The 13,083-nt window shown below is 39.9% G+C and overlaps 1 protein-coding gene across 1 annotated transcript; it reads left to right on the top strand.

Annotated features, from left to right (window-relative positions):
* Nucleotides 1-3,808: 3,808 nt before the first annotated feature.
* On the top strand, nucleotides 3,809-12,681 carry LOC115012457 (NLR family CARD domain-containing protein 3-like). The gene is made up of 11 exons (XM_029438079.1): nucleotides 3,809-4,161; nucleotides 4,268-4,320; nucleotides 4,451-4,687; nucleotides 4,920-6,819; nucleotides 6,966-7,139; nucleotides 7,494-7,664; nucleotides 7,972-8,145; nucleotides 8,932-9,105; nucleotides 10,706-10,879; nucleotides 11,013-11,062; nucleotides 11,742-12,681. The coding sequence occupies exons 1-11, from the start codon at nucleotides 3,887-3,889 to the stop codon at nucleotides 12,257-12,259; spliced, it is 3,900 nt and encodes a 1,299-aa protein (XP_029293939.1). The 5' UTR covers nucleotides 3,809-3,886; the 3' UTR covers nucleotides 12,260-12,681.
* The last annotated feature ends 402 nt before the right edge of the window (nucleotides 12,682-13,083 follow it).

Below are 13,083 nucleotides of genomic sequence, written 5' to 3'. Positions count from 1 at the left end.
CTTTAAAGGTATCAGCACAACTAAGGACACATCTTTTTTGGGGCATAGCTTTTTATTGCCAGACTAAAATCTATAGTTAACTGATTGGGTTAAGTTCTTCTTACTTGAATTATTCTCTGGAGCACATGATTGTGGAGTCATTTTTTCTCCCACTGGCCAGAATATGCATGAATAACGCATGTATAGATGGCAAAATGTATGAGCATTTAGCATATGTGACAAAGACAATGTGTGGTTGTGCTTGTGCTGTTGGTCAGGCACAGTTTGATATTATGCTGCGTATGAAGGAGTGGGAGTGCAACTGTAAAGAGAGTCATTAGACCCACATCGAACGCCTCCCAGCATCAGCAATTGTGTGTGTGTGTGTGTGTGTGTGTGTGTGTGTGTGCGTGTGCGTCCCCTCGACCAGCAGGAACGAGTGGGGAAGCACAGCAGAGTGATGGGCCTCCTAAGACCACTTAAAAACACAAAACCACATTCACACACACATACGGGCACAAACGGTGGCCTAATTAGAGCTGACTGCAGAGGAGAGAGAACTTATGAAAAGCGGGTGAGGAAAAGGAGGGTGGGGTGCAGAGAATCCAAATAAAGAAAGCAGAGGTGGAGCAGAGAGAGTGATTAGGGAGCAAATGCGTTCTTTAAAGTTTCACGTAAAGTGAAGTGTTGGCAGAACGGTGACCTGCTTCCTCAGTCCCTTCCCTCCTGTGAAATGGATGATATAAATGTGTGCTTCAAAACACAGGTCTACTTGTAATATTATTATTTTTGAGCTTTAACATTTAGGTTTGGATCCTTAAACTCTTGAAATGTTAATTTTATACTTTTTTAAAACTATTATCTATGAAAATGAATGACTTTCTGCTACATAATTATTTAAATTTTCAGATGGTTTTAAAAAGGGAGGATCAGTAGTCCACTAAGGGTTTGATTCACAAACTGTGGTGTAGTGTAGCTCAAACCAAACATGTAGGGCCTGAGGAATATGTAAGGAGACAGAATCAGGGGTATTAGCAGCCGTTCAGCACTCAAAGGGACCAAGCTCAAAACCATGGGAGATCGAGCCTTCTGCTCCGCTGCTCCCAGACTGTGGAACGCTCTCCCTGACCATCTGAGGACACCACAGACTGTGGATGCTTTTAAAACAGGCCTAAAAACCCACCTTTTTAACAGAGCCTTTTGCCTGACTTTAACCACCCATCTGTTGCCTTGTCTGTCTACCTAATGTTTTTAAATGTATATTCTGCTTCATCATTTTTACTCTGTAGCACTTTGAGTTTTGTTTACTCAAATGAAAAGTGTGCTTATAAATAAAATGTATTATTTATTATTATTATCAAAGGTGGGCCAGGTTGAGCTTTTTTGTTTTGGTGGAGCCCCCCGTGTTGAGGTTTCTGCTGCGCTGTTAGACAGCAATAGAATAAAACGGGCGACTAACAGTTTTTCCTGGCCAAGGTCAGGGTCCACACGAGCGGAACGTGTCATCACGTGGTCACGTCATGTCAAAAAACTTAAATATGAAACGAGACTGTCATTGACATCAGCATGAACGCAGCATGGTGAGTGTAAAACAGAGAAAGCTGGATGCGGAGTGTCGCACTTTCCAGGAGAAATGGACGAATGATGATTTATTTGTGGAAGTAAAAGGCCAGTGTGTCTAGTTTGTGCGGCACACTGGCCTTTTACCGCGATTGTGGTGATGAAAAATAATCTCGAGCGTCATTACTGCACGAAACATGCCAAACTGCACGAGCTGAAAGGACGAGTGCGTTTGGATAAAGTTACCGCTCTTCGGCGGAGTTTGGCCCAACAAGCAGCTCTCTGCAGAGCGTAACATACAAACATGGAGAGGATAGAGAGGTAGACCACCACACCAAGAACATACTGTTCCACCACTGCTGTGCAAATATCACTGCCATGTGCAATATTCACTTTATTTTCTATCAACCTCTTGGTATTTATATATTTTTTATTCTATTGAATTATTGTGTACTTCATATGTTCTTTTGATGTGACAAGATACATTTCCCCGTTGTGGGACTAATAAAGGATTGTTTTCTGATAAAACAGAAAGATACATGGATAAAAGAGCTATTTTGCACAGCATAAAAGAAAGGTGAAATGAATGGGCTGTGTCTTAAAATATTTTGCAGAGGTTATGAGTTCAATGATTAGTATGGCCATCGAAGGATGTTGTAAAAAATAAAATGGCCCTTGATAGGAACAAGGCTGACGCCTGACGCAGAAACTAAACCAAAATATTTCTGGAATAAGAGTTGTCATTCTTTATCCTGGGAACCAACAAAAAAGTTCCACGCAATCGGCAGCGCACCACTCTCATGCATAGTAGGTATCTCTACTCTCTATCTTTCTGGCATCAATCAATCAAAATTGCAAATGACAACCTGTGAGTGTGACAACAGCAAAAAGCACTCTTCAAGCACTTTCAACCACCACCTAAGAAATGTTGTGTGTTTATGCTTAATATGTGGTAACATTGGTTAAGTAATTAAGTCATTACATGTGCTCTGTTTTTCATCATGTAAAATTAAGCCACAATGTTATGCAGTGGAAATATTTTGTATTTTTCCTGATACAAAACAGCAAATAGGAGTTATGGAAGTTGTCACTTGCTTAGTTATCCTTTGGTTCTATTAGTACCTTGACAAATGTTCTCATTGAGTAACAGTGAAAATGAAAATGCTGAACAGTCTGCACTTTTTTCTAATCTGCAGATTAGGGGCGGCAAGAAGTTTTGTAAATGACATACAGTACATATCGACATCATTTAATAAACACTGGTCTACACTGAATAGTTTCACTTTACAAATGATTAAGTTATTTGCAATTAACATTTCAAAACTTCTAAAAACAGTTGGTTGTGCCAGTGATCATTTATTGGACTGTAGTTGTAAAAGGGAGACATTAAAGTCTTTAATGTTGTAAAACTATAAAGCATGAAAAAGTCCAAAGGCCGCCAACACAATTACTAAATCCATGAGCCGATGACGGCACGACTTGTCCTCCTGCCTCCATTGAAACCTGCTTAGCGGGAACAACATTATTTTCAATGAAATGGCATGTAAAGCCAGTCGAGTAGTCAGTGTGGAAAATAATTACGCATGTATTTTATCTTAGTACTACAGTGCCATAATTACAGTACATACAGTCACATACAGTACTGACTTAGCATATGAACCTCAAAATCCCGACTCCAAAATGTAGCTCAGTACAGTGAATGTCAGGCTAATTAGTAAGAAAGGAACACTGCCAACTGTCTGGCTTTAATGTACGATGGTTGTCTTATACAACGGGTCAACCGGGAATACGCTTTTACACAAACAGACAGACCTGGAGGCTGCTGTACTGCACTAAAATTAGAAGGAAGTCTGATTTTCCTCAACAAATTTCTCTCTCTCTCTCTCTCTCTCTCTCTCTCTCTCTCTCTCTCTCTCTCTCTCTCTCTCTCTCTCTCTCTCTCCCCTCCCTTCCTACACACTCACACTCACACACACACTCAGCTGGGTCCGCCCACTAAATTGTCTGTAGTTGTCTGTTGAAAATGCAACATGTATTTCCTGCTGCAGCTTACCACAGGACCACAAAGGTAAAACAACTCATTTTAATGTATTTGTACTAATTTCTAGTTTAACTTAAATCGTTACAAATCTACTTAATCATATACTGTATATGAGCTACAGTCTCTTGTTGTTTGGATAAGCAGTTCTCGAGAAACCTGGCCCACTACATAATGAAAGCAAATTTGGCTGATCTGAGGACGGCAATGTTTGAAGCGGAGCATGGCATTTGTCTAAAGAAAACTTGTTGACATTCAAATACTTTTCAAATGACGGATTCACTGAGCTGACACTGAAGAAACAACATCATGGGGAATCTTTACTCTTTACTCTGGAGTGGTAAAATAGAGGGAAATGAGTGTTACAAACCTGAACAAAAGAAAGATGAGGTTTCTACCACAGTGAAAAGTAGAGAAAAGTCTCCTCCCGGGCTGTCTCTGCAGGAGGAGAGGGGAGCCTTAAAGGAGACAACAGAGGAGGAGACTTTAAGGAGGCAAGAAGTGGAAACTTCCTCTGAAAAACCGACTTGCAGTGAGAAGAGCAGCGCACATGAATACACTGTCGTTGAAGTTAACGCCTCAAGGTGAGACTCGCATTGACACTAAAACAGTATTATATGTGTACATAAATAATATTTACTACTAATACTAATAGTTATAATCATTAACTCTGTTTTTGTCATTCGACAGTCCTTGCCTTTCTGAAACACTTGATTGTGCTTCAGCCATTACAGAGGAGAACGGTAAGTTCAAGTCAATAGTTTGATGAGCAGATCTTGATTTCAATCGGTGATCAGAGACCATTCATTCTGCTGTATGCTTGTAAAAGGTGTTGAAAATATGATGACCATCATGTCTTTATCTTTTTTAAAGAGGCTGAATGGGTGGGCAACAACAGACCTAAGCTCATTCAGACTGTCACTTTAGTGATGGCAATAGCGGATGAGATGCTCCAGCAGAATATCATGCATAAAGAGACGTACGGCAAAATCAAGGCTGCCCAAACCAGCCAGGATCAGATGAGGGAGCTCTACACTACCCTCACATCTGTGAAAGCCAAATCTGCCTTCTATAGAATCCTCCAGGACATTCAGCCAGTGATGTGTGAAAGTACGTGAGGTCGTTTCAGTTGACATCTGTTGAGGACTTTTTTCTAAAAAGGTTATGATAAGATATATATAGATACATATATATGTATCTATATATATTATGTCAAATATACTATTCAGTTGTAAAACATTAATTAACAAGATCAAATGTACCACACAGTTCAAAATATTGCTGTGTCCCTCAAAATACTGCTTCGATTATGCTTTAACATCACTGCACTGTTTCATTGCAGCAGAAGATGTCATCAATGAAGTCATCAAAACGCACAAAGCACATCTGAGGGAAAAGTACAGATACGAGTTTGAAGGCCCTGAAAATGATCGTAGGGATGCACAATCATTGGACAAAATTTACACAGAGCTTCACATTGTACAGGAAGAGAGAACACTAAAGAGGGGACAAAATGTCAATATAGAACATGAGATCTGGGAGATTGAAGAAAAGGCGAGGAGTCAAACAGCTGAGGAGGGTAATAAAATCAATTGCAATGACATCTTTAATATTACACCAAAAGATAGCATGTCATCTGGGCAGGACAAAACTGAAGTGACAGCTATCAGGACCGTGATGACAAAGGGAATTGCTGGCATTGGAAAAACTGTCTCTGTGAAGAAGTTCATCCTTGACTGGGCAGATGGGAGAGCCAATCAGGACTTGGACTTTGTCTTTGTGCTACCATTTAGGGAGCTAAATCTGGTAATAGATCAGCATACCCTTGAGACACTTGTGAGAGTGTTTCATCCAGAACTTAAAACGGTAGCAGTTAGAAGAATATTTGCTCATCACAACGTTTTGTTCATTTTTGATGGTCTCGATGAAAGCCAGCTTCAACTGGATTTCAAAGAAACCAACATATTGACAGATACCACTAAGGAATCATCTGTGGACACTCTGGTAACCAACCTCATCCGGGAAAACCTTCTTCCCTCCGCGCTTGTCTGGATAACCTCAAGACCAGGAGCAGTTCAGCGCATCCCTAGCAATCATGTATACAGGTGGACTGAGGTCAGAGGATTTAATGATCCACAAAAGATAGAGTACTTCAGAAAGAGAGTTGAGGACAAGGCAATTGCTGAAAGAATTATTAACAACATTATTATGTCCCGGAGCTTATACATTATGTGCCACATACCTATCTTCTGTTGGATTGCGGCAAAAGTTCTTGAGTATTTGCTGGTAAAAATGGACAACACTCAAGACAAAGACACAAAGATACCCTCGACTCTCACTGAGATGTACACACACTTCCTTTGCATTCAAATGCAGGTAGCTACCAAAAAGTATGACAAAAAGGACGAGTTAGATAAAGAGGAGATCTTCAAGTCCAATGAAGGATTCATTTTTAAATTAGGCAGGATGGCATTTGACCATTTGATTAAAAGCAAAATCGTATTTACTGACAACGATCTGAAAAAATATGGCATCGACATACGCAAAGCTGGAGTTTCCTGTGGGTTGTGCACAGTGATATTCAAACAAGAGGACGCGTTCAACACAAAGAAACTCTACTGCTTTGTTCATCTGACAGTTCACGAGTACTTCGCCGCTCTCTTTGTGTACCACAGTTTTGCAAGTAAAAAGATAGATTCCCCAAGCCTCAAGGATTTCCTGCTCAAAGGGTCCGTTGAAGAGCTCAAGTCTATCTTGGATGCAGATCCAGTTGCTTTACCTTTGGATGAGCTGATTGAGATTACAATAGCTAATTCATCTGGGAGAAAGACAGGAGAACTGGACATGTTCCTCAGGTTCCTTATTGGCATGTCCCTACAATCAACACAAGATCTGCTTCAAGGTTTGATTCAGCAAGAAGAGGAACATTCTGCAGTTATTGAGGAAATTAGGACAAGTCTTCTAGAAATCGATTTAGGGGACTGCTCACCCGAAAGATGTCTGAACCTTGTTCACTGCCTGGTCGAGCTGAAAGACAGTTCACTACACGATACTGTGCAGAAGTATCTGAAACTAGATCACGATCCAGAAACACAGCTCTCCCCTGTTCAGTGCTCAGCTCTGGCCGACTCAATTCTAATGTCAAGTACGCCTCTAGATGAATTCAACCTGATGAAATACAGACCATCAGAAAAAGGTATTTTAAGGCTTCTCCCAGCTGTGAGGAACAGCAAAAAAGCAAGGTAGGTTGGTTACTTAAATTGTGGTATATCTGCATTTCATGCCATCACTTTGTCACTCACTTCAAAACAAAAATAGCATCGTGGCAAAATAATTGTATAATTCTTAAACTTTGATCTTGCATGTTTCCCTTTTTTACTTTCCGCAGATTATCAGGGGTGTGGGTTGGTGTTTTGCAGAGTGAAACAATCTCCTCAGCTCTTCGAATGCCAAACTCTGCGCTCACTGAACTGCACCTGATAAATAGTACCTTTCCTGAGAAAGGTACAAAGATCTTGATTGATGGACTTAACAAATCACAGTGTAAACTAGAAGCTCTAAGGTTGGTAAAAATATTTTTTTGTGTTGCTATTTATCTTTTCTGTTCCTTTTTTAGTGCTTTCTACATAGAAGTGATTGACATAAAATGATAGGTGATTTTGCCATAGTTGAAGTTATATTCAGTGGGATTAGCCTCTCATCCGAGAGAATTAATACATTTACAGTAAAAATTGCATAATTTGTACTCTAGCCAACCCAAGGTGAGCCCCATAATATGAGCACCAACAAATAGGGACATTTACTAACACACTGCATCCACTTTCAGTGCGTATTGCCCAGTGGTTGTTGCTACTGTTGCTGTTATACATGTACTTATGTGACAGTTTCTCCTTGTTTTTCTCCTCTGTGTTTGTAGTCTGTCAGGTACTACAGCCATACATCCAAAGGATAAAATGGCATTAGCTATCATATCAATCATCAAAAAGGAAACTCTAAGGGAACTGGAGCTGAGTGCCAACGCACTGGGAGATTCACTGTACTCTTTGCTTTCTGTTGGACTAGGCAGCCCTAAACTGGAGAAACTCAGGTTAGCCTAAATACATTGAAGTATTAATACAAGGTTTTACCCTTAATTTCAGAAATTATGTATTGTGTTTATGAAGACATCATCCACAATGTAGGAATAGCCGTCAAGCCGTCTTTGAATTAACTCTTGGTGTTACATTTGCAGAGTCAAATTCTTTGCGAAACACCCCACTTTGTTCTTTTATGCAGCCTCTAGCTGCTGACAGCTTGTTTTGGATCAGTCAGTCAGTTTGGCGGAGCTGGACAGTATGAACCATTTATATATATATTTTAATCTATTGTCATTTTTTTCACCCCTGTACCAAAAGACTGAACAGAAATCTGGGGATTGCAAAAATCTGTAAGGAGTTTGTTACGGCACTCACATCCAAGCCATGTTACCTGCGAGAGCTGGAACTGAGTAACAACAGTTTGAAAGACTCAGAAATGGAGATCCTCTCTATTGGGCTGATGAGCACAAACTGCATTCTGGAGGTGTTGAGGTAAAAGACTGAATTACCTTGCACCATACCTGTCAACATTGGAATTTCAAAATAAGGGAGATTTTTTGCCGGACTCTGCCCATATTTTAACAGCTCTCAGCCACCCAGCACCTACCCATGTAATGTAAATGTAAACATATAAGGGACGGGTACATACATTCAGGAAATACATGTTTATAAAATGTATGTATTTTATTTATTAGTTAATATCATCAATTTATTTGATGGTGGATGAGTTGTGTGGCTTTTGTTTCCACCACGAGGACTTCCTTGCGATGGCAGAGTCGGGAAACATGTCGCTACACTGCGACTGAAATCATCGCAGAAGCTGAAGGCTACATTATTTTTGTCGCAAAGCATCGACATCTTTCCCTCAGCTTTGGTCACTTGGTTTGCCTCCTACACAGTTCTTGTCACAAATGAAGTCATTGACAGTGTATGTGTTTGTGCCTCTTGGGCGTGATTTTCCATGCTAGCGAACATCCCTTTTCCGCCATGTGCAAAGCTAAAATCTGAGTGGCACACTTTACAAAAAGCATGGGTTTTCCGACTCTGCTTTTATTAAATAAGGGAAGGTCTCCTCTCATTTGTCAGGTACTTACATAAAGTTTTAACTTGTTTGGCAGGTACAACTGCGTCTCCATCTATCTCCCGTTCACTGAGACTCTCATCCATATGCTTTCGTCTTCTTCTGTGTGTTTACTGGCGGATAACATTTTTCATATGTAAATATTTTTCAAATATTCTGTTAAGCAATTAAATGATATTCCTACATTTGTCTTTCAGTCTCAGTCACAACGGACTCACTGAGAAAGGTTGTAAGATGTTGGCCTCAGCACTCAGCTCCAAAGCTTCCCGCCTGACAGAGCTGGACCTGAGCTACAATGACCTGCATGACTCCGGAGTGATGGCGCTCTGTACTGCACTGATGAACCCACTTTGTGGGTTGAAAACACTAAGGTCAGTGTAATGAATAACTTGTATTCACTTCGTTTGCTGTTTAATACAATAGAGTTCTATAGATATTCATAAATCCCGCCCCCTCCATGGTAGCACAAGGGCCAAACTATCAAATACATTTTTCCCAAATATGGTGTCATTTTAGTTCATTCTCATCACGCTGATGTATGTTCAAGTGTTCATTTTTCTGATTTGTTTAGTTTGGGGGTGTGATGTCATGATTGACAGCTGTGATTGACAGCTGCTCTGGGTGAAGTAGTCGCAGAGCCATAGGGACAATGTAACTTTAACTTTCCATAATCGGGACCAGTTATGTTTCAATTTGATCATACATGTATTTATAGAGATATAATGGTTAGTTTGTGTCTTTCTAGTCAATCAGCTACTGTGGTGCTAACATAGCAGCTACACTGCTCATGCCAGCAAGTTGTGGCAGTGCTCAGCTGGTGATTGGCTCAGGCGGGTGTGTGGGAGGGCCCTCGATACCGCAGCTCAAACTACATGTACACAGACTCTGGATCTATATGACTTCAAAATCTCAGGATGGCAGCTCCTGTAGCCGGAATAATTTTGCTCCACTTTTGTATAATAATAATAATAATAATAATAATAATAATAATAATAATAATAATAATAATAATAATAATAAGCTTTATTTGTATAGCACCTTTCATACAAGAATTGCAGCCCAAAGTGCTTCACAGCAAAAACATAACAATTTGTACAAAATCAGACAGAGCATTTACAGTACAATAATCACAGTGTTGATGTAAATGAGTGTGACATAGCATAAACAATAGTATGAAATAGCATTGTTGCTATAAGAGCAAGATATTTTTTGGTCCGGTTCCGTTTAGGGCTTTGTATACAAGAAGGAGGACCTTAAAGTAAATTCTAAAAGTTACTGGAAGCCAGTGTAGAGCGGCTAACACTGGACTGATGTGGTCTCTCCTCTTGGTTCCAGTCAGCAGCCTCGCTGCAGCGTTTTGGATGAGCTGAAGTCTCTCCATTGTTTCTTTTGGCAGGCCGGTAAAGAGTGCATTACAGTAATCGAGTCGGCTTGAGATAAAAGCATGGATTAGTTTTTCAGCATCCTTTTGATTTATAAATTGTTGATTTGAGCTATATTTCTAAGGTGGAAGAATGATGTTTTTGTCACCTTGTTTATGTGGGATTTAAAGCTTAGATCTGAGTCTATGATAACACCAAGACTTGTAACTTCAGGTTTAATCCAAGGAGTAAGTTTCCCCATGTTATTCAGCATCATCTCTCTTTTTGTATAGTTTGTATAGTGGAGATGCATCATCATATACAGTCTGATAAGGATGGAGTAAATACATGTAGTTTGTGTGAGGTTTAGTGTCACATACAAATGTACTTGCTAAGGGTACAAGTGCTTTGCTTCTTCTTGTTTTGTTCTGCATCATGCTCTGAAAGTGTCAACTTGTGTGATGTGAGGTGCTACATGTCAACAAGTCCAAAGGGAGAGCCTGATAAATGACTAATCAAATGGGGGTCGTGTCATGCAAACAAGTGAACATTTGCTGCTCATAAGGGCATGTCCCACTCGCATGAAATGTCAGTTGTTTGATTTCTGTAGGCTGTCGTTCTGTAAAGTGACAGCAGATGGATGTGCCTCCTTGGCCTCGGCTCTGAGGTCTGACCACTGCAGCCTCAGGGAGCTGGACCTGAGCTTTAATCACCTGACAGAGCGAGGAGTCGAGCTGCTGACTGAAATACAGAGGGATTCAGGCTGCAGTCTGGCGGAACTCAAGTATGCTCAAACAGGCAGTCTACTCACTTCTGTTGTTATTCCAAGATGCATTTGCAAGATTGAAGTTGATCTCAATTGCATGTGTGATAATATGTTTGAAGTTGTCTCCTGATGTCCCTTTATTTCCCATCAGTGTGGACCAGAATGAGGAATACTGGTTCGACCTGAACCTACTGAGACAGTGTAAGAATGGTATTTATTTTTAATGAAATGCTAAAGCTGTGATGTTTTCTGCAAGGTTGATAAAAGTCATAAAGATCTTCCAAATCTGGATATAAGGATATCATGTTAAGTGGAGGGCACTTATCAACATGGAACTGTGGTTCTGGTATCACCGTGCATATCAGAGTTAGTTTGTAGTTTTATTAATCATTCGGTCTGTTTAAGCTCTAGTTGCTATCTAGTAGCACAGCACCTGGCACATATCTGTTCTTCTGTGGCTATGTTATAATTCTTTATATAAAAAAGTGACACGCAGTTCTTCCCACCCTGTGTGACTCTACCAGCATAGCGATGAGTGACTGTACGGAGATAATCAGATACTGAGTAGGTTGTATAGGCTCGTCTGCATTCTTTCTCCACTCGAATTACAGCATGTAACTTTACACAAGTATACAAGTATCACACCAGGGAAAGAACTAATGCAACCAAATGCTCAAATACACAATTTGAACAGCAATTATTGGGTGAAAATAGTGACATGCTCAGCAAAACATGTTTCTAAATGTTTACATTATCCAGAGGGGTTTGACAGAGATGTGGTGCATCTCTAATTTGATACTAAAACGATCAGAAATCAAGTACCACACTCACACAGCAATGTTTATCCACTAATTAATTGTTTCTTCTGTCTTGACTGCAGATGCCTGTGATCTGACACTGGACCCTAACACAGTCGGTCGGAATGTAGTTTTGACAGAAGAGAACAAAAAGGCAACACATGTTGAGGAGAAGCAGCCTTATCCTGACCATTCAGACAGATTTCAATACTCTCAAGTACTGTGTGAAGAGGGACTCACCGGTCGCCATTACTGGGAGGTTGAGTGTCATTATGCTGATGTTGGAGTGGCATACAAAAGCATAGACAGGGAGGGAGACTGCTCAAGTGAATATACTTTAGGGACAAATGAAAAGTCTTGGTGCTGGTTACATAACGGTACCTTTAGTCATAATAATTCCTGTGAGGGGTTTAGGGGCCGCGCTACCGAGATCAGTACCATTGGAGTGTATCTGGATTGGCCGGCGGGTATTTTGTCCTTTTTTGAAGTCTTTTCTGATAAACTGACACACCTGTACACTGTCTGTACAACTTTCACTGAACCACTACATCCTGGTTTCATGTTTGAGAGAGGATCAATTTACCTCCATAAACTAAAGTAAGCAAAAATCTTTGAGGAAACGTGTGTAAAAGTAAAAAGAACTACTCTCTGCTGACTACATGCAACAGTGATACAATACATGTCATACACTGATTTAATATTACACTTTGTAAATACCGCCCTAGGTATCAAAATGTAATTTTGCCCAATAGATCCAAGTCTTGGGACATGTACAACGTTTGAATTATTTTTCTATGTGGAAGTATGATTAAGTAATATGCGCAGGGTTGGTTTTAAGCACTGTTTGCGCCGTTTGCAGTTTCTTGCAAAAAGTTGTAGCACACTATTCCTACTCAATAAACACATTTTTAATGTGTATTCTTATGTAAAGTTATGTACAGAAGAATGATAATAATAAGTATGCCAAAGGTTTCCTATGCAAGGGTCAAAGGACAGAGGGTGTTGTATGCTGTACAGATTGTAAAGCCCCCTGAGCCAAATGTGTGATATTGTGTTGTATAAATAAACATTTAGTTTAAATAACTATTAGTGTTACTTGTGATTAGCACAGTAGGAACATTACATAAAGGTAATCTGAGGAATAAAACATAATTTCCTTTTGAAAAAACAAGGGCCAGAGAGTACATCAAGCAGAGTACATTTCACAGGTACTGGTACAATGAGGATTTGTACCTTAATTCTTTTCACATTGTATGACTCAACTTCCATAGAAATTATCTGGTTCCTTCTCATTGTTCTCTCCTTCCTTATCTACTGTATCTACTTTCGCTTTGTTAATTGAAAAGCCAGAGGTTTTTTCATCGGCAAGTTTCCTGCTTGGATGTGATTCTTTTTTTATCATCTTGTCAGGTCAGATAACAGAAA

The sequence above is a fragment of the Cottoperca gobio genome, chromosome 8 (genome assembly GCF_900634415.1).
Source record: "Cottoperca gobio chromosome 8, fCotGob3.1, whole genome shotgun sequence".
In the NCBI taxonomy this organism is placed as follows: domain Eukaryota; kingdom Metazoa; phylum Chordata; class Actinopteri; order Perciformes; family Bovichtidae; genus Cottoperca; species Cottoperca gobio.
The sequence above is the reverse complement of the archived record's forward strand: the minus strand, read 5'-3'. Positions and strand labels throughout refer to the sequence as shown.